The 22,744-nt window shown below is 48.0% G+C and overlaps 1 protein-coding gene across 1 annotated transcript in view; it reads left to right on the top strand.

Moving 5' to 3' along the window:
• LOC126419652 (uncharacterized) overlaps positions 1-22,744 on the top strand; it is a 626,964-nt gene that overhangs the window by 586,362 nt on the left and 17,858 nt on the right. Inside the window, exons 7-8 of the mRNA XM_050086841.1 lie at positions 8,173-8,300; positions 8,358-8,488. Coding sequence (XP_049942798.1) covers positions 8,173-8,300; positions 8,358-8,488 — 259 coding nt within the window. The remainder of the gene's footprint in view (positions 1-8,172; positions 8,301-8,357; positions 8,489-22,744) is intronic.

Raw genomic sequence — 22,744 nt, 5'->3', positions numbered from 1 at the left:
CTGTGTGTGGGCGAGCGTTGTCGTGAACAGAAAACCAGGAACCTTTTGTTCGTACTAGGGTTGTATGAGACGGGTCAAAATTTCAACATATCATGCAGCGTTCAACGTCGTTCCCTCAGGTAGAAATTCCTTGTGCATAATGCCTTGACTATCGAAACAAGGTGATAACCATCTTTTTTGTGCGTGACTTTTCGGCTCTGACCTTTTTCCGACGAGGTGATGGTGGAGAATGCCATTCCATGCTTGGCCGTTTCGTTTCATGGTCGTACCGGAGACACCAGGTTTCATCCTCAGTGGCAATACGGATCAATAAATTGGGTGTCACGTCCACCGTTTCGACAAAATCCTGTGAAGCCTCTAAACGTGCCTGCTTCTGATCGTCGGTCAAGTGATGTGGCACAAGACGACAACACGTTTTCCTGTTCCCTAACTCCTGGGCAAGGATTTGTCGCACGGATTCACGGTTCATCTGCAGTTCATCCGGTATCATGCGCACAGTTAGTCGACGGTCGTTCGTGATTAATGCCCTCAGTTCCCGCTACGGGGATTGTCAGAAACACTTTCCCGGCATCGTCGAAAACGGGCGAACCACTCGTACACCCACTTCAGAGGCATGGCTTGGTCCCCATAAACACGTACCAGCATTGCATGCGTTTCTTTCGGTGTCTTGCCAAGCTTAAAACAATACTTTAAATTGATCCTTTGCTCGTTCATTGTCCTATTCTTAGTTCAGAACCAACGCACAAAACAAGCACTTCATCCAACAGTTTCAACACGGAACAAACACGATGCTCAACTGAACTGCGGTGGGGGCAGGTTGTCAACACCGGTCGCTACGCAGGTGAAGCGTTCTGAGTCGTCATTGTTGCCCGATCCACCGTTCTGACTTCATTCACCGAACTTTATTGTCAGAGGCTATACTCTGAAACGTTCCCGTCTCCTCTATATCTCTTTTGTTACGCAACCTTCCCTTCTACAATAACCTACGAAACCTTCCCTTAGGATTTCTATCTCTTGCTTAATAACAACAAATGAAATCTTCCCTTTGAAATAGTCCTCTTTCTCAATAATAGTAAGTGCAATCTTCGCATACAAATATAAATGCTGCTTATTACAAGTGATTTGCTGATTATTTCGACGAAACATAGAATGTGTTGTCGTCGTGGCCCTCAGTCGTTATCTGCAACAACACAAAACTGTTCCTTACCTTTTTTACTGTTACTGTATCGCCATCTGACTGCTTCATCGAACTGCGACATGAATATACTTATTCTGTTTTACTATATTAGCTGCTGGTGGGCTGTCATAATAAGTGGCTGTATTTATTACCAAAGCTGACGTTATTCATTAATAGCAAAGTTGACGTTATTCTTTAATTAATTTGACTGAAGTTACATAATTCATAGTTAAACTTTTTCTTGACAACATTAAAATTTTGCAGAGTTTTACGTTGATGGTTTTTGGGATGGATTATAATCAGTAATGCAATATTGCTGCCAAAAATTAATTATATTCTGAGAACGATTCTTCAAATATTTACTGTTGGTAATGAAATGATTTTACAAGCGTTCAAATGGGACTTACTTTTTACAATAATCTTACAACTACCATTGCGCAAACATACCTTCTGTAGTCTCGAGTTTCTAAAACAAGAAATAGTTAAATAATATTAGTTCCTCTTATGATGATAGTTGGGGGTTGATTTCGGGGGAAGAGGCCAAACTGCGAGGTTATCGGTCTCATGAGATGAGGGAAGGATGGGGAAGTAAGTCGGCCGTGCCCTTTCAAAGGAACCATCCCGGCATTTGCCTGAAGCGATTTAGGGAAATCACGGAGAACCTAAATCAGGATGGCCGGACGTGGGATTGAACCGTCGTCCTCCCGAATGCGAGTCCAGCGTGCTAACCACTGCGCCACCTCGCTCGGTTGATGATAGCTTATGTCTCTGTACAACCGTTTATAACTCATGTAAATCATAGCTGGTGGCTGGCAGGCACACCGCTCCTCTCAACCTCTCGCTTCAGACACGTTACCGACTCGCTTCACATCTCGCTTACTACTGACTTCCTACGAACGCTAAAGTGCGGTCTCTCCCACCAACAATTCTGGTGCAGACAATCCCTGCTACCATTACAAAGTGTATCAAAGCGCGGTCTTTCCCGCTCTTTTCTTAAAATGTATCCATACGCTATCTCTCCCGCCCTTTTTAAAATTATATCAATGTGCAGTCTCTCCCGCCAACAATACTTTGGTGCAGACATTCCCTGCTACCACAATTTTTTTCCAAAATGACAAATACACTACTGGCCATTAAAATTGCTACACCAAGAATAGGACGTGCTACAGACGCGAAATTTCACCTACAGGAAGAAGATGCTGTGATATGCAAATGATTAGCTTTTCAGAGCGTTCACACAAGGTTGGCGCCGGTGGCGGCACCTAGAATGTGCTGACATGAGGAAAGTTTCCAGCCGATCCCTCATACACAAACAGCAGTTGACCGGCGTTGCCTGGTGAAACGTTGTTGTAATGCCTCGTGTAAGGCAGAGAAATGCGTACCATCACGTTTCAGACTTTGATAAAGGTCGGATTGTAGCCTATCGCGATTGCGGTTTATCGTATCGCGGCATTGCTGCTCGCGTTGGTCGAGATCCAATGACTGTTAGCAGAATATGGAATCGGTGGGTTCAGGAGGGTAATACGGAACGCCGTGCTGGATCCGATGATCACGAAGCTTAGCCCCGTGATCACGGAGGCTGAGGTGTTGGCGGAACTCAACTCCCGGCCCGACATCGAAATCCGCTCGGCCCGTCGCATCTTCAATGATGCCGGGCCGACTTTTCTCATGCGGATATTCACTGAATCCTCCTCCTCCATTGACCGCCTCCTCACCGAGGGAGCCCTCATCTACAATCAGCGCCATAAGGTGGACCCCTCCCGTTCCCCAGTCCAATCCTACCGCTGCCAACGCTGTCTCACCTACAACGACCACGTTACCTCTGCCTGCAAGAACCCCCCTACTTGTCCCCACTGCAAAGCTTCCCACTTCCTCAAGCATTGCCCCAACCTCACCTCTCCCCCCTCCTGCAACACTTGTAATGAACCCCATCCTACCTACTCCTCGAAGTGTAAAGCGAAACCTCCACCAGTAACCCCTGAGCTCACCGTCCCTGTCCGTCCTGTTGATGACCCCATCCACCCCAACAACTCGCTCCGCCCTCCCCCTACTGCTGAGGACATCATCCGTTTCACCACCATTGTGCTCCAAAACATCCACCCCTTCCAGCACTCCCACACTCTTTCCCAAATCGCCCTCGCTGCCCGATCCATCTTCCATCTTACCACCTATGCCACTTACTCCCACAACCAGGCCCACTTCACCTTCACCCCCCTCACCACCCTCGTCTAACTCTCCACTCCCATGGTACAACAACCGTACCGTATCCTGTACCACAACATTCGCTCCCTGCCCACCCACAAACTCCTCTTCCTCCACACCCTACGTCAGCACCGCGTGGATGCCTTCGTCCTCAATGAAACCTTCCTTCAGCCCCGTATCTCCGTCTCCACTGCCCCTTACACCCTACATCGCACCGATAACCCGTACCCTCTGGCACATGGCGGAGTTGCTATAGGCCACCTCAAGCACCTCCCAGTCCGGCCCCAACCTCTCCTTAACAATCCTGCCGAGCATCTCACCCTCAGCCTCTTCTTCCCCGCCCTTACCATCACCTGTGCCACCATTTATGTCCGCCCTCGCACCCCCATCCCGTACGATTTCCTGGCCCACATTGACCGCACCTTCTCCACCTACGTGATTGCCGCCGACCTCAATATCCACAGCCGTGATCCTGCCGACCTCCGGCGGTGGCATCAGTTTCTCACCACTCTCCAGGGAGACCTGGTTCCCCTGCCCCAGCACACCCGGCCCGAATCCAACACCACTCCTGATGTTGTCCTTGCCTCTCCCAACCTTCTTGGGCGCATCACCGCGGATGTCCTTGACCTCATTGGCAGTGACCATGCTCCTGTCCTCCTCACTATCTCTAACGGTCGCCATCCCCGCCACACTCCTCGCCCTGACGTCCCTCCTAAACTTGTCCATGATTACTCCCGTGCCAACTGGGATGCCTACCGGGATTCCATTCACACCCAGGTTGACAGCCACGACCTTACCCTCCAGTCTCCTGATGACATCTCTCGCACTGCTGCCTTCCTGCACCAGACCTTGTCTGACGCCGTCGCCACCCATATCCCCACCAAAGCCATCCACCCTCACCGCCCTGCCCTGCCTCCACAGGCCGTCCTTCTCCTTCGGGAGTCCCGCCGCCTCTACCGCTCTTTTCTCCACACTCGTGACCGGGATACACTTACCCGCCACCGGCAATTACAGCGACACATCCGCAACCTGCTTGTTGCGAAGAAACGCCGAGCCTGGCGCCTGACATGTACACACCTCAACACCATGCTCCCCATCAACTCTTCCAAGTATTGGTCTGCTTTCCACCGCCTTACTGGGAACCGCCCCACCCCCCAGTACCCTCTCCTCCTTAATGACCGTCCCTTTCCTGACAACCTCAGTAAGGCCAACCACTTTGCCTCCCACCTCTCTGATGTTTTTTCCGTCCCAGATGATCCCCACTTTGATTATTCCCTCTTCCCTGATGTCGTGGACCGTACGGATACCTCTGTTCCTCCCCTTGCTCCTAGCTTCCAGTACTTGGGCCACACCCCACCATCTGCACTTAACACTCCCATCACTACACAGGACATCAGCCTCACACTCCGCACTAAACGCAACACTGCTCCCGGCCACGACTGCGTTACCTACCGCCACCTCAAACACTGCCCTCCCTCCTTCCTTTCCCTCCTTGCCGCCCTCTACAATGTCATCCTTGCCACTGGCTTCTATCCCGACCTGTGGAAAACCTCCCGTATCCTGATGTTCTCCAAACCCAATAAGCCTCCATCTGATGCCTCTTCCTATCGTCCTATCTGTCTCACGTCGGTGTTCAGCAAGCTCTTGGAATCCATCCTTTCCCGGCGCATCCATCTCCACCTCCACCAAAACCACCTCCTCCCAAACACCCAATGTGGCTTTCGACCTTCCTTCTCTGCTGATGACCAACTCCTCCGCCTCACTCATCTCCTCTCCCTCCAGCTTAACTCCCGTCGCTCCGCCATTTTTGTCTCACTTGACCTTGAAAAGGCCTACGACCGTGTCTGGCATCCCGGTCTCCTGTTTAAACTCCAAACCTACGCCCTTCCTATCAACTACATCCGTCTGGTGGCCTCCTTCCTCTCCCGCCGCCCCTCCTACGTTACCATCCATCATGCCAATTCCCGCACCTTCTACCCCTCTGCCGGTGTGCCCCAGGGCTCTGTCCTCTCCCCTCTCCTCTACCTCCTGTACACGGCCGATATGCCCCAACCCCCCCCCCTCCAGTGCACCTCTTGCAATATGCTGATGACACCGCATTCCTCGCCCTCGCTCCTACACTCCAACGGTCCCAACGCCTTCTCCAGAATCACCTTGACCTTTTTTCTGCATGGTGTAACCAATGGCTCCTGAAACTAAATCCTTCCAAGACCCAGGCAATCATCGTAGGTCGTACCACTCGCTCCTTCCGGCTCCTGGATTTCTCCCTTACTGTCTGTGCACGTCCTGTCCATCTCACCCCCACCCTCACCTACCTTGGCCTCACCATTGACCGTCACCTCACCTGGATCCCTCATCTCCGATCCATCCAATCCAAAGCCCACAACCGCCTCCGCCTCCTCAAACTCCTCTCTGGCCGGACATGGGGGTTGCACCCCTCCACCATCCTCCACACCTACAAATCCTTAATTCGTCCCATCCTCTGTTATGCCAGTCCTGCCTGGATATCTGCCCCCCCCAAATTCTATCAGTCCCTCCAGATCCTTGAGCGTCATGCACTCCGCCTCGCCTTCCGTATCCGCCTCCCGTCCCCCACGCGGATCCTCTATGATCTCATTCCTTTCCCCCATCTGCTCCTCTTCCTCGAACATATCCGCATCCTCTACACCTCCCGCCGTCTTGAACCCCCTCACCCCCTGGTTGCTCCTCTCCTCTCCCATCCTTGCCCCCTGCCACGTCTTCACCGTTGTGTCCCCCCTACCCTCCATCTCTACACCCTCCATCTCCTTTCCCAAGGTGGCTTCCGTCAGCTCCCCCTCCCGGATGATGCCTTCTCTCCCTCCATTTATCCTTCCTATCAACTCTGATCCTCCCTCCCCCTCCTTTCCTCTGTCCTTTCCCTGGGCTCCCTCTTCCCCCCCCCCTTCCGTCCTGTTTCCTCCCCACTACGGCTCTCCCTACCTCCCTTCTCCCCCCCAGTCCTTTTGTATTCCCCTCCTCTACCTACCCCCCTCCCTGTCGCGTCTGCCCCCTACCACTCTTATGGGTCCTCATCCTCCATCAGCTCCTTTCCCGGTTCCCCCCCCCCTTCGCTTTTACTCTCCTTTCCCCCCTTTTGTTTTCCCATCTCCTGTCCAGTTTCCCCCCACCTGCTCTCGACTGTGGTGTCACCTTTGCCGACTTTTTCGTGCTGTGTTCTAGTGCCTATTCAGTGTTGTGTTGCGAACAGAAACCATGCTGTCGCTGGGTGTGAATTTTATATACTTTGCGAACAGAATCCAGACTGTCGCCGTGTTTTTTTAACTGTCTATTGTTTTCCCTGTCTGCTCCGTATGTATTTTTATTCGCTTCATCATCCCTCTGTTGCTTGTTTTAATTTCCCCATTTTCTTTTCACCTTGTTACTCACTAAGTCCCCGATTTTATCGCCTGTTTTTTATTATTATTTATTCTCCTGCTCTTTGTCAGAAAATCTATAGGCTGCAGAGCGGCGTCCTAAGCTGCTGCCAGCCCGCCCCCTTTGGGGGGAATTGAAATTCAATAAAGAAAAAAAAAACTGGATCCGAACGGCCTCGTATCACTAGCAGTCGAGATGACAGGCATCTTATCCGCATGGCTGCAACGGATCGTGCAGCCACGTCTCGATCCCTGAGTCAAGAGATGGGGACATTTGCAAGACAACACCCGTCTGCACGAACAGTTCGACAACGTTTGCAGCAGCATGGACTGTCAGCTCGAAGACCATGGCTGCGGTTACGCTTGACGCTGCATCACAGACAGGAGCGCCTGCGATGGTGTACTCAATGACGAACCTGGGTGCACGAATGGCAAAACGTCATTTTTTCGGATGAATCCAAGTTCTGTTTACAGCATCATGATGGTCGCATCCGTGTTTGGCGACATTGCGGTGAACTCACATTGGAAGCGTGTATTCGTCATCGCCATACTGGTATATCATCCGGCGTGATGGTATGGGGTGCCATTGGTTACACGTCTCGGTCACCTCTAGTTCGCATTGACGACACTTTGGACAGTGGACGTTACACTTCAGATGTGTTACAACCCGTGGCTCAACCCTTCATTCGATCCCTGTAAAACCCTACATTTCAGCAGGATAATGCACGACCGCATATTGCAGGTCCTGTACGGGCCCTTCTGGATACAGAAAATGTTCGACTGCTGCCCTGTCCAGCACATTCTCCAGATCTCTCACCAACTGAAAACGTCTGGTCAATGGTGGCCGAGCAACTGGCTCATCCCAATACCCCAGTCACTACTCTTGATGACCTATGGTATTGTGTTGAAGGTGCATGGGCAGCTGTACCTGTACACGGCATCCAAGTTCTGTTTGACTCAATACCTAGGCGTATCAAGGCCGTTATTACGGCCAGAGGTGGTTGTTCTGGATACTGATTTCTCAGGATCTATGCACCCAAATTGCGTGAAAATGTAATCACATCTCAGTTCTAGTATAATATATTTGTCCAATGAATACCCGTTTATCATCTGCATTTCTTCTTGGTGTAGCAATTTTAATGGCCAGTAGTGTATTAATTATTCCTCCTTAATCTTATCAATAAAATATAAACATCTTTCATAAATTGTGGTTTGACAATAGACAATAGAAATATACACGTCTTACAACCTTAAGATGACAAAATAGGTTTGATCCTTTGACTACGAAGGAAGTCGAAGAGGGTCAGTCTTTTTTGCACCCTTGTCTGGCAAAAAGAGCGGAGGATCCAACTGAGTTACGCATCGTAATATTCATCCCGACAACTGCGGTGCCGGCAGGTGCGACGGACCTTCCGGGTGGCGTGGGCGCGGCGGACGCGGCAGCTGCGTCCCGGACGCCGGTGCTGTTCAACAAGTACGCGCTGGACCGCGAGGAGAGCACCCGCCGCGAGCGGCCGGCGCTGCGCCGCCCCCACCGCCGCTTCCTGTCGCAGGAGCCGGAGCCGCCCCCGCGCGCCGAGTCGCCGCCGCCGCCCACGCCCTCCTCGGCGCCGCCCACCGGCCCCACGGCCGCCACCGCCGCCTCCAGCCGCCTGCTCGACATCCCGACGCCGCCGCCCATGCCGCCCTCTCCCGTCGGTTCCACCGCCACCAGGTACGTCCAGTCTATGTGCGGGTTAACAATTATTGTATCCTCTACTCACGTGTGTGTTCTACATCCACCGGGTGATCGAAAAGTCAGTATAAATTTGAAAACTTAATAAACCATGGAATAATGTAGATAGAGAGGTACAAAATGACACACTTGATTAGAATGACATGGAGTTTTATTAGAACAAAAAAAAAAAACTTCACAAAATGTCCGACAGATGGCGCTGGACAGCAAAACGTCAGTGACTGCATATGACAATCGTGTATAAAAGGAGCTGTAATGAGAGAGAGAATCAGATGCGCCAGCAGTCGCAGCATATTGACGTTACCTGAAAAGGCGCTTTTAGTGAAGCTGTATTATCAGAATGGGGATTGTGCTAGTTCAGCGTTACGATCCTACCGCCATAGGAAGGGGATTTGAACGGCTAAAGGTCCGTTGACAAATGCAGCTGTGGCGAGAATGATTTCGAAGTTCGAAGCCACGGGTTGTTTAGACGATAGACCCCGTAGTGGCCGACGGAGCACACGGCGTAATGCTGCTGAGACAGTCCAGGAAGAAATGGAGACTGTAGCGGGTTCGTCTATGCACGGGGAAGTCAGTGCTCGTGCAGTCGCACGTCGCACCGGCATTCCATACACTACTGTTTGGTTGGCACTGAGGCGTACCCTCCGATGCTATCCGTACAACATCCGTCGGCATCATGAACTGTTACCTGGCGTTTTAGTGAAGCGGAGGGCATTTGCGGTGTGGGCGTTTCAAAAGATGGCGGAAGATCTTGGTTGAGTAACGTGTTGTGGACCGACGAAGCTCATTTCACGCTCCGAGGGTCTGTCAACGCCCACAACTGCCGAATGTGGGCTACCGAAAATCCTAGAACTGTCGTGAAAACTCCATTTCACGACGAGAAAGCCACGGAATGGGTTGGATTTACCACATCTACCGTTAGCGGGCCTTTTTTCTTCGAGGAAATGCGTGATTCTGGTTTTGTAACTGCTACCGTGAGGGGTGAGATGTACGCCGATACGTTACAGAATCTCATCATCCCCAGCCTGGCTGATAAACACCTGCTGGAACGTACGATGTTTATGCACGATGGCACTCCATCCCATATTCCTAGACGCGTGAAACATCTCTTGCGCGCGTTGTTTGGTGATGATCGTGTGTTCAGCCGCCACTTTCGTCACGCTTGGTCTCTCAGGTCCCCAGACCTCAGTCCGTGCGATTATTGAATTTGGGGTTACCTGAAGTCGCAAGTGTATCGTGATCGTCCGACATCTCTAGGGATGCTGAAAGACGACATCCGGCGCCAATGCCTCACCATAACTCCGGACATGCTTTACACTGCTGTTCACAACATTATTCCTGGACTACAGTTATTGTTGAGGAATGATGGTGGACATATCAAGCATTACCTGTAAAGAACATCATCTTCGCTTTGTCTTGCTTCGTTATGCTAATTATTGCTATTCTGATCACATGAAGCGCCATCTGTTGGACTTTTTTGAACTTTTGTATTTTTTGGTTCTAATAAAACCCCAAGTCATTCCAAGCATGTGTGTCAATTTGTACCTCTCTATCTACATTATTCCATGATTTATTCAGTTTTCAAGTTTATACTGACTTTTTGATCACCCGGTACATTTAAATCTACATGGATACTCTGCAAAGCACATTTACGTGCCTGGCAGAGGGTTCGTCGAACCACCTTCACAATTCTCTATTATTCCAGTCTCCCATAGCGCCGCGCGGAGTGGCCGAAGGTTAGAGGCGCCATGTCACGGACAGCGCGGCCCCTCCCGCCGGAGGTTCGAGTCCTCCCTCGGGCATGGGTGTGTGTGTTGTTCTTAGCGTAAGTTAGTTTGAGTTAGTTTAAGTAGTGTGTAAGTCTAGGGACCGACGACCTTAGCAGTTTGGTCCTATAGAAATTCGGACGCAACCCAGAATCCTCCCGAAACCGTAAGCAGGTAACAGGACCGAAGAATCCTCCCAAACTGACACATTTGTTGTATTATAGAGAATAATACGATTATCTCTGCCATGTTCCTTATCTCCTTCCCCTACCCCTCCCATGTTTTAAACAAAAAATATTGACTCACTTATGCAGGCTAAGCGCGTGACCTAGAGCGGGATTTGTCGCTGGCGCTGTGCCGGCTGGACTTTATCTCAATAAGATAAAAGACAAAACTTTTAAACATTCTCACAATACACGCGAAAAATTTTTACATCTTCTACTGTAACTTCATATGCTTACCTTTGCCTGCTTGGAGTATTCGTATGGTTTAGAACTGCTACCTTCTTCAAACGGGAGGATTCGGTGCCATCGTTTTTCAGACCCTTGCGGGCTTGGGAGGATTCGGTACCATTTTTCTGACCGCAGGAGGATTCGGGGCTGCGCCCAGAAATTCACACACATTTGAACAACGATCTCGCATAGCGCGCGGAATGGACGAACACCCATATCTTTCCGTACGATTTCTCATTTCCCTTATTTTACCATGGTGATCGTTTCTCCATATGTAGCTCGGTGTCAATAAAATATTTTCGCATTCGGAAGAGAAAGTTGGTCATTGGAATTTCGTGAGAAGATTCCGCCGCAACGAAAAACGCCTTTGTGTTAATTATGTCCACCCCAGATCCTGTATCATTTCAGTGACACTCTCTCCCCTATTTAGAGATAATACAAAACGTGCTCCCCTTCTTTGAACTTTTTCAATGTACTCCACCAATCAGCAGCACTATTCTAAAAGAGGACGGACAAGCTTGTTGTTGGCAGTCTCCTGAGTAGATCTGTTACATTTTCTAGGTGTCCTGCCAATAAAACTCAGTCTTAAGATAGCCTTCCCCACAACATTTTCTGTGTGTTCCTTCCAATGTAAGTTGTTCGTAATTGTAATTCGCCGGCCGCTGTGGCCGAGCGATTCTAGGCGCTTCAGTCCGGAACCGAACTGCTGCTACGGTCGCAGATTCGAATCCTGCCTCGGGCGTGGTTGTGTGTGATCAGGTTTAAGTAGTTCTAAGTCTAGGGGACTGATGACCTCAGATGTTAAGTCCCACAGTGCTTAGAGCCATTTTTGAATTGTAGTCCCATAGTGCTTAGAGCCATTTTTGAATTGTAATTCCTAGGTATTAAGTTCAATTTACGGCCTTTAGATTTGACTGATTTATCATGTAAACGAAGTTTAATGGATTCCTTTTAGCACTCATGTAGATGACCTCACACTTTTCGTTATTTGGAGTCAATTGCCAATTTTCGCACCATACAGATATCTTTTCTAAATCGTTATGCAATATGTATTGACTTTCTGATGACTTTATTAGTCGACAAACGACAGCGTCATCTGCAAACAACCTAAGATGGCTGCTCAGATTGTCTCCCAAATCGTTTATATAGATAAGGAACAGCAAAGGGCCTATTACGCTAGCTTGATGAAAGCCAGAAATCAGTTCTGTTGTACTCGATGATTTTCCGTCATTTACTACGAACTGTGACCTCTCTGGCAGGAAATCACAAATGCAGTCACATAACTGAGACGATATTCCATAAGCACGCAATTTCACTACAACCCGTTTGTGTGGTGCAGTGTCAAAAGCCTCCATAAAAGCCAGAAATTCTCAAAGTAGAAACAAGTCGAACCGAAGACTTGGCTGCCGCTGCTCCCAGGTGCTGGCTTTATGATGAAGCTCCTGGTTTAGCTCCGTACACCAGACCCTCCTCCAGTTGGGCCAGACACACCAGAACGTGGCATGCTCGGACGAGGCACTGTGACAGGGCTGACAGTGAACCTGCAGGCTTGCTCCCTCTGCCCACGACGTCTTGGCGCTGGCTCATCACATACGGCCAACCGACTCGGCTCATACACTCCTGGAAATGGAAAAAAGAACACATTGACACCGGTGTGTCAGGTGTGTCAGACCCACCATACTTGCTCCGGACACTGCGAGAGGGCTGTACAAGCAATGATCACACGCACGGCACAGCGGACACACCAGGAACCGTGGTGTTGGCCGTCGAATGGCGCTAGCTGCGCAGCATTTGTGCACCGCCGCCGTCAGTGTCAGCCAGTTTGCCGTGGCATACGGAGCTCCATCGCAGTCTTTAACACTGGTAGCATGCCGCGACAGCGTGGATGTGAACCGTATGTGCAGTTGACGGACTTTGAGCGAGGGCGTATAGTGGGCATGCGGGAGGCCGGGTGGACGTACCGCCGAATTGCTCAACACGTGGGGCGTGAGGTCTCCACAGTACATCGATGTTGTCGCCAGTGGTCGGCGGAAGGTGCACGTGCCCGTCGACCTGGGACCGGACCGCAGCGACGCACGGATGCACGCCAAGACCGTAGGATCCTACGCAGTGCCGTAGGGGACCGCACCGCCACTTCCCAGCAAATTAGGGACACTGTTGCTCCTGGGGTATCGGCGAGGACCATTCGCAACCGTCTCCATGAAGCTGGGCTACGGTCCCGCACACCGTTAGGCCGTCTTCCGCTCACGCCCCAACATCGTGCAGCCCGCCTCCAGTGGTGTCGCGACAGGCGTAAATGGAGGGACGAATGGAGACGTGTCGTCTTCAGCGATGAGAGTCGCTTCTGCCTTGGTGCCAATGATGGTCGTATGCGTGTTTGGCGCCGTGCAGGTGAGCGCCACAATCAGGACTGCATACGACCGTGGCACACAGGGCCAACACCCGGCATCATGGTGTGGGGAGCGATCTCCTACACTGGCCGTACACCACTGGTGATCGTCGAGGGGACACTGAATAGTGCACGGTACATCCAAACCGTCATCGAACCCATCGTTCTACCATTCCTAGACCGGCAAGGGAACTTGCTGTTCCAACAGGACAATGCACGTCCGCATGTATCCCGTGCCACCCAATGTGCTCTAGACGGTGTAAGTCAACTACCCCGGCCAGCAAGATCTCCGGATCTGTCCCCCATTGAGCATGTTTGGGACTGGATGAAGCGTCGTCTCACGCGGTCTGCACGTCCAGCACGAACGCTGGTCCAACTGAGGCGCCAGGTGGAAATGGCATAGCAAGCCGTTCCACAGGACTACATACAGCATCTCTACGATCGTCTCCATGGGAGAGTAGCAGCCTGCATTGCTGCGAAAGGTGGATATACACTGTACTAGTGCCGACATTGTGCATGCTCTGTTGCCTGTGTCTATGTGCCTGTGGTTCTGTCAGTGTGATCATGTGATGTATCTGACCCCAGGAATGTGTCAAAGTTTCCCCTTCCTGGGACAATGAATTCATGGTGTTCTTATTTCAATTTCCAGGAGTGTATTTGGCAGGTCGCTTGTGCACTGAAACACGCCCCGCGTTTCAAATGGTGGAGGATCCTTAAACTGTTCTCGCGTTGACCGTGCGCCCTGTCCACCCCACGTACCTGGTACTCCCGCGGCGCCGGCCGCTGTGACGGAGCGGTTCTAGGCGCCTCAGTCCGGAACCGCGCTGCTGCTACGCTCGCAGGTTCGAATCCTGCCTCGGGCATAGTTGTGTGTGATGTCCTTAGGTTAGTTAGGTTTAAGTAGTTCTAAGTGCAAGGGGACTGATGACCTCAGGTGTTAAGTCCCATAGTGCTCACAGCCATTTGAACTCGCGCGGCGGTAGTATTATTTTTGCTCCACACTGCTGCTGGCTTGCCTGAAATTATGTATATAAACATGCAAGAGGCTTTAGGAAAACCACTCAACACAACACTGTCCTACGTTCGGTATGAACAATTATATTCTGAGATGATAAGAAAATAGCAGGTTGCACTGTTTACACACCAAGTCGTATGTGTTGATGCCAACTAACATTCTTGCTAATTTGATGAGAGGTCATAATTATCATTCCATTATTATTGTACAGTATTCTTGACGATATTAATGTCTGTCACTGTTGTACTTTACGCTGTCAGACTTACTCTGGCAGAACCTTCAGTGGCAGATACACAGGCAATGATGATGATTATCTGTCCACAATTATCACTTGGACGAGCGTACGCGTAATCGACACGACGCAGGCGATTGTTGATGATGCGGAAGCCGAATGGTCGAACGAAAATTCTTACGCTTGTCACGTACATGGAGATACCTGGTACCAGTCCTTCTTGACACTTGTAACAATATAACACTTCATAAAAGTTAATTTACAGTTCACAATTCTCACTTGTAGGAGCGTGCGGGTAACCGTCACGACGCGGCTGATTGTTGATGATGCGGAGACGCGATGACCGAATGCATGTTCTCACACTCGCTACAAGACGCTGGCTGGCACTTGATTGCCCTCCTTTGTGGTAAACTATTTTTACTGATTCACATTAGTTTCATTCAGGGAGGCCGAACACGACGATTGACGCTTGACGATTGATGTTGTACGGTACGACACGCAAACGAGCGGATACTCAAATACGTCATCGGCAGCACCGCTCATACTTAATTACTTCTTTACGCACTTTTCACTGAATCTACTTCCGTATCTCATTACTTCACAATAATAGTACTTGCAGGCCACTCTTGAACTTCCATAATGCCTTTCCCATGCAGTGTACAACATAGCACCTCCGTGTCCCGTGCTCGACTTTGCAATGCAGCCGGTCGCAAAGATATTCCGCAGCCAAGTCAGCGATATGACAATATGCTTACAGCACAACCTAAAATGAAAGATTCTAGAATAATTTGGCTCAACAGCCTATCTTTGAGAAAACTACCCCTTAAAGTTCGCGTCGCGCAGTCGACTCAAAATTAACGAGACCGATAGATAACTGGAAATTAAGCGTCTTTCGTCAACATATGTGGGGTGCGCAAATCCTTATTTCCCTAGAAATAGAGGACAGAAATTTTTGTGACTGCCGCTTATGTACCCATAAGGTAAGAGCTGTTCAACGAAATCGCCACTGTTGTGGCGACCAAGGCGTCAGTCGGCGAAGAGAAGAATCTTTGTTCAATTTCCAGCTGTATTCTACAGTCTACTATTTGTGTTTTTACCCGTTTCTATATTCGTAGGCATAGTAGGTTTAATAAGGTAAGTAAATCAATAGGAAATGATAAAAACATAGGCAAATAGATGTCTCAAACGATTTAGATTAGTAAGGAATTAAATATTTAGCGCTCGTCGATTTATAATGTCTCCTCATTCAGTCTGTTACAGTCCTCCATTTCCTTCAAACAACTATATAGGCGGTGCGTGTCATGTGAACATTCGAAGCAAATACACTCGCGGGACCAAGAACATCTAACGAATGCAATCTTCACGTAACTATTTCGTACCTTCCGAAGATTCGGAGAAAAGCAAACGTGGTTTACATTTAAAAATATTTATTTTTTGAATTAATTTTGATGCATACCACGCATACGATAAAATTTTCTCAAAATTTGGTGCTGAAAGCTATTAATTGCGCTTGAATCGTTATTGCAAGCACTGGTATGTTTCCGGAAGCAGACTGTAATTTTGAAGCCTCGAAATAAAGTTTTTAAATTGGCGGTAAAATAAACACCACATGGCTGACACACAGGTGTGCAATTTTGCGGTATTACATCTAGCCTGTAAGTCAGTTGACCCTCATCATCTATAAACATACTCCCACACACGAAGGTGTTTCTCCACCCCAGGTATCCAATGTAAGAAAAAAACGCGTTATCAGCAATGTATGATTTTAAAATGTTCTCAACATATTTTTTGTAAATTGAATTTCTCTATTTCCCGGATTTGGAGCAAGTTAAATAAAAATTTTTTTAAAATTCCGTTTAGGTACTGACCCCTTCTATACTCAGAGGACCAAATTAATCACCCGCTTTTCTCTTAGTCCATAAAGTGCGTCGAATGCTCGTCTTCGCAGCAATCTTTCTTGCAAATACAACGAGGCGTTCTTTACTAATCCAAGTCGGTTGATAAATTGATTTGCCTACTTTCTTATAATTCCTCATTGATGTACTTACCTTATTAACCCTCCTATTCCTACCAGCGTGTGCCGGCCGGTGTGGCCGAGTGGTTCTAGGCGCTTCAGTCTGGAACCGCGCGACCGCTACGGTCGCAGGTTAGAATCCTGCCTCGGGCATGGATGTGTGTGATGTCCTTAGGTTAGTTAGGTTTAAGTAGTTCTAAGTGTTAGGGGACTGATGACCTCAGATGTTAAGTCCCATAGCGCTCAGAGCCATTTGAACCTTCCTGCGTGTGAACCATTCAACGAAACATCATCGATATAGGCTTGCGGATTCGAAGACGGAGGCCCGCTCGTGTATCCCTGGTGACTACACGACACGCTGCTTTACGCCTCGCCTGGGCCCCTCAACACCGACATTGGACTGTTGATGACAAGAAACATGTTGCCTTGACAGACGAGCACCGAGCGGCTGGTTGTGTACGGATATGGAGACAACCTTATGAATCAGTGGATCCTGCATGTCAGCAGGGAGTTGTTCAAGCCAGTGGAGCCTCTATAATGGTGTGGGGTGTGTGCAGTTTGAGTGATATGGGACCCCTGATACGTCTAGATACGAGTCCTACAGGTGACATGTACGAAAGCATCCTGTCCGATCACCTGCGTTTATTAATGTCCATTGAGCATTCCAGCAGGACCATGCGACACCCCACCCCTCCATAATTGCTACGCAGTGGATCGAGGAGCACTCTTCTGAGTTTAAGCACCTCCGTTGGCCACCAAACTCCCCAGACATCAATATTATTGAGCATATGTGGGACACCTTGCAATGTGCTGTTCAGAAGAGATCTCCACTCCCTCGTACTCCTACGGATTTATGGGCAGCCCTGCAGGATTCGTGGTGTCAATTCCCTCCAGCACTATCCCATACATTAGACGAGTCCATTCCACGTCGTGTTGCGACACGTTTGCGTGCTCTTGGGGAGCCTACATGATACTAGGCAGGTGTACCATTTTCTTTGGCTCTTCAGTGTAGTTTACCTAAGCAACTTCTGATACTTAGTGTATAGTTCCACTTACCAAAGTCGTAGTTTACCTTGGATCTGTGTCATACAAAGTAGGGAAAAGAGGAAATGCGTTTTATCTTAGTAGCGTGGGCTTACCTTGTTGCAGCATATAACGATGGAGCTTGGAGTGAAAGCCATTAGCACATGTCTCAGATATCTTAATGTAAAGTTTTACCGTCAACATTAACAAGCGCTATATTGCTGTACTCGTCTTTTCGAGAGCTTTCGAATGACGTTGAAAAGTACGCCGTTTCATTTAGAACACTGCCTCTGTTGACACAATGATTAAGAGTGTTAACCATGCAACCAGATTACGTGCCCTTCTGCTTTCTGCCATTTGTCAAAAACTTCATTTCGGTAACATGAATTGTTCACGAAAAAGGGTTGTTATGTCTCCTCGATTCACACAATATAAAGGCTGCAAAGATAACTGTTACAGTGTACCACCTGGCTTATCAAGCTATGAAACAACCTTAAATTGGCCTGTAAAAGCCTCTTAAGCTGCAATGCATGCGAGATTTTGAAAATCCCCTCGCCGTGTTATTAGCTTACCTGTCTGATGTTTTATTTTTCTTGATTTCGTTAACATTAGTAATTTAAATTTTAGCGTGGTGTTAATGAGAGAAAAATGACCTTTGTAAACTTTACGCAAGAATTAATTACGTTTACAATTCGATCTAAGCTTAACCCTTACAAGCACAAGTAGTCTCGTACTTTAAAGGCTAGAGAAACAAGGAGATTTAAATGCTAATTTTACGGTGTTAAAATTCACATTATTTTGAGATAAAATTTACAATTTGTAATTGCAAGAACAAGATGTGTTTAATATTCAAGGACGATTTTAGTGAGAAAACAAGGTCTTCAAACAGTTAAGATTGACTAAGCCGGTGGCGTAAGAGGGCAAAAGGATATTAAAATCTCGAGCGGTGCGCATGCGCTCTGGCCGAAGTTGATTTTGTAGGCCAATGTGAAGTTGTTTTCCGACTCGATGGATTGCAAGAGTTCTGTATCAAGCTGTTCGTCTCGACGTGCCTTACATCAACGTGGTACTTTGTAAACAGTTACCGTTTACACACCGCATATACAGCCTTTTTCGCAATTCCTATTACAGGCTTCTAAGGGTTGTAAAGGCGACTAAGTAGATAAAGCTTTGGTAAGGAAGTAATTTTTCGAAATCTACCATTTTAATGTGAAGGACCATTTTCAAATCTCCCGCTTCACGGTACGCACGCAGACTGAGAAGAGGGGATCATCGTCAATCCCTGTTGTAATTATGACACCACGTATGATTTTCTTCTGACTGCAACAACAGCTGCGAGAAGCTGGAGCTTTCACAACTAGGAGGGTTGAACTGCGGTGGTCTACGGACGCACCGAACTCTCCACTATGAAGATGACGTCCTTCCTCACCTAGAAGATAACTGGACGACCAGTACTCGAAACCTTGCCCATGCCGTGGGCTCCTGTAGAGCGCACAGACCGAAGCTCATTGCCTCCGCTATTATCGTACCGTGAAGAGGGAGATTTGAAAGTGGTCCAATACATTCAAACGATACATTTCGGGAAATGGATTCCTTATTAAAACATTATCTTCTAAGCCCCCTCTGCAACCCCTGGGTTTAAGCCTGCAGTAGGAATTGTGACACTACCTGAATATGTATCAGTGACTGAGGATGAAAAGCACAGTAAAACTTATACAAGACAATCACTGGTTTTCCCTAGTGTGTGTAACTAAGATGAGAATTTTCGCAACGCACTGTTAAGTTCTGAATGGAATGGAAGATACTTAGCTCAGGAGTAGTACATCTACATCTACACCTACATTTATACTCCGCAAGCCACCCAACGGTGTGTGGCGGAGGGCACTTTACGTGCCACTGTAATTACCTCCCTTTCCTGTTCCAGTCGCGTATGGTTCGCGGGAAGAACGACTGCCGGAAAGCCTCCGTGCGCCCTCGAATCTCTCTATTTTACATTCGTGATCTCCTCGGGAGTTATAAGTAGGGGGAAGCAATATATTCGATACCTCATCCAGAAACGCACCCTCTCGAAACCTGGACAGCAAACTACACCGCTATGCAGAGCCCCTCTCTTGCAGAGTCTGCCACTTGAGTTTGCTAAACATCTCCGTAACGCTATCACGCTTACCAAATAACCCTGTGACGAAACGCGCCGCTCTTCTTTGGGTCTTATCTATCTCTTCTGTCAAACCGACCTGGTACGGATCCTACACTGATGAGCAATACTCAAGTATAGGTCGATGGCCGAGCTTAATACACCCAACTAATATATGACCGGCGTGGGCCGAAATTTCAGAGTACTCTGCAGGCATCTTTGAGATTCGACCAGGGCAGTGGCACAAAGTCTTGCTTGCCATCAGACCTCCTTCCCCTAACTGTCTGGCCATCTTTTAGCGATTACAGGTTCTTCCACCAACTGGATGCGAACCGCTTACCTCTTTTTCGAGCTCCAACACTCTAGCGTGGCCGGCCGCGGTGGTCTAGCGGTTCTAGGCGCTTCAGTCCGGAACCGCGCTGCTGCTACGGTCGCAGGTTCGAATCCTGCCTCGGGCATGGATGTGTGTGATGTCCTTAGGTTAGTTAGGTTTAAGTAGTTCTAAGTTATAGGGGACTGATGACCTCAGATGTTAAGTCCCATAGTGCTCAGAGCCATTTGAACCATTTGAACTCTAGCGTGCGTTGGCAACTTCAGTTGCGCAAACCGAGCAAGGTTGTATAGTAGTGGATGGCAGTTCATATTCTCGTCCCTACCAGCTAAAATTGGATATTTAGTGCCTTCCAGAAATCGCTTTAGGTGGATAATGGGTTTATTCCCTCTGAAAAGTCACGGAGGATCCCTTTCCCGTCCACGCCAAATCTGAAATTGTGCTTCGTCTCTAATGACCTCGTTGTCGACGGGACATCAAACACTGATCTTCCTCTTCCACCGTCTTCTGCTGCGCAAATTGTAAACACAATCAGGTCCTCTGTAATTAATGAAGCCGTGACAAAACGTGCAAATATTGTCGCCAATCATCTTGGTGAGCGCTCATGTACAGATGTAGGTGATATATTAGTATTAATTGTATTTCTCACGAAACATTAGCTTTTCTAAAATTTCAAGACCTCGTCTGAGCCTGAATGTAGAAGTAGATATCTTGTAGCCGGAGGACTTGATACACAAATTAACAGAGGATCCTAAGTTAAGTATTCTGAGATCGGAATAAATATTTCAGATTGAACGGGTGGGCAATGCATAGAAGGGGCGCGTCTGTAAACTGCTTGTGTTTCTTAACGAACAACTGCCTGCCGCATCGATGTTCGTCGGGGGAGGGACGATTATGAGTAAGAGTCGAGTAACTGGCGTTTTCGACTGTTTAAATCAATCAATTAATCGCATCGATTAATTATCCTAGTAATGCATTATTCGATTAATTGTCACGTATTTACTTTTAGGTCTGTAAAGCATTTCTTTAAAACTATTTTTTATGATAAAAAGATTTGTTCTAAGAGAGTTAAATCGATGCTATCACTCCTCTATTTCTCTTTTTGTAACTAACAATAGTTATTCAATTTTGTGAAATGCATATTGCAATTTTTTGTTTTTAGCTGAAATGTATAAATATTTAACGTTCATAAGTAAAGCAAATTAATATCGTTGTTTTTATCACAGCTACCGAAGTGAGTATGCTTACAAGCACCAAAATTTTTCAGGAAGGGAACTGAGGGACACAATTTACGTAATATTTTTCCCCTTAGACTCGAATGGCAAGCTGTTACTGGAAACAGTCTTTCAGATGGAACAGTGGAAGCCACTGTTCCCAGATATTTACGAGCCGCACTAAGCAGAATATTGCCGCCGTGTGGTGAGAGGAACTGAAAGGGGGGATGTTTACTTATTTCCGCCCAGTGCTGACAACTGACAGGTTCGGAAGCCTCGTACTGGACAGTAGCTGTGGTATAAATTACAACTTAAGCTACAACGTTTGGTGAAAACACATCAAAGAGACTTTCATGTTCAAACACACTGGTTGCGTTACTTTTCTGAATTGACACACACCAGACGAGACTTCGCCACGCTACTTAAGAGCGTCTACTATTAGATTGCTGATATTGGCAGGAATCGTGAACAGAACGCAGTCGACACGAAACCTTCCGATATGTGCCGACGTTACACGATGAGTTTTAGGGAATAGTCCAACTTCCTTCCGTAATTAAGCTATAGACAGCGAGTCAACACTCGACAGGCTAACAAAAAAGCAAAAATTGAAATCATTAATCGTAATGGAAATCGATTATGTAAAATTAATTGACGTGGAACAAATAATGGAATATCTGTTATCGATTACCAGAATAACTAGGATCTATCTATTACTTGCAATTAATCGCCCATCGTCTGTTGGTGGCGCTACCATAATAAAAAAATGCACTACTGTCTGTGATGCGTGAGTTCAAATTAACGGTTGATTGTCGAAGATGTTGCATTATTCGTTATAAGACTTCGCAGACATGCATTTAATGTATGGTGGTGGAGACTGTACATCCTGTTTTCTTCGAGATTATCCCATTTCGATGTTAACGGCCGTGAGCGCCTCAATAACCATACCTTCATCGTTGAATTAGGAGAGGTTGTGGCCCATGGACAGTGCAGTAGTTGCATCTCGCTTGTTTAGATATTTTTCCTATCAGTGGCTCAATAGGAAAGTGCCAGGCGGTGGATGTAAAACTCTCATATGAAGATGGTATCTGTTCTTTCGGACGTGTCCGAAAGAACAGATACCATCTCCATATAGTTAAGGCTAACCGGCTATTGACCTTCTTCTTCTGTGCTGGATGCACACGCATTGCCCGAACTCTTACGGGACTCGGTAAGATTGTCTGCCGCGAGTAATGACTGTAATGGGCAGGGGCACTACGATTGTAGTGTGTGGACATTAAGTTGGGGATGTGGGTCTCACGGAGAGCGTGCAAGGGATAAATCCCTGCAGTCGCACTATCCTCTGTGACCTTGGTGGCTCAGATGGACAGAGCGTCTGCCATGAATGCAGGAGGTCCCGGGTTCGAGTCCCGGTAGGGGCACACATTTAAAACTGTCCCCGTTGATGTATATCAACGCCTGTCGATAGCTTAGGGTCTTGATTTAATTATCATTTCATTCGTAAAACTATCAGGTTGGATCCGCAGTCAGTCTTGGGATTTTCATCTGTCACTTTACATTTCTTTCGCCTTTCGCTATGTTTGTCGATCTGAAAAATGCCGAGCTGCATTGTGGTTTTAAATCCACGTTAAACTGTAGGCGCCCTCATAAGTGGCTGAGAAAGTTAGT

Source organism: Schistocerca serialis, chromosome 9 (genome assembly GCF_023864345.2).
Source record: "Schistocerca serialis cubense isolate TAMUIC-IGC-003099 chromosome 9, iqSchSeri2.2, whole genome shotgun sequence".
NCBI lineage: Eukaryota > Metazoa > Arthropoda > Insecta > Orthoptera > Acrididae > Schistocerca > Schistocerca serialis.
The sequence above is the reverse complement of the archived record's forward strand: the minus strand, read 5'-3'. Positions and strand labels throughout refer to the sequence as shown.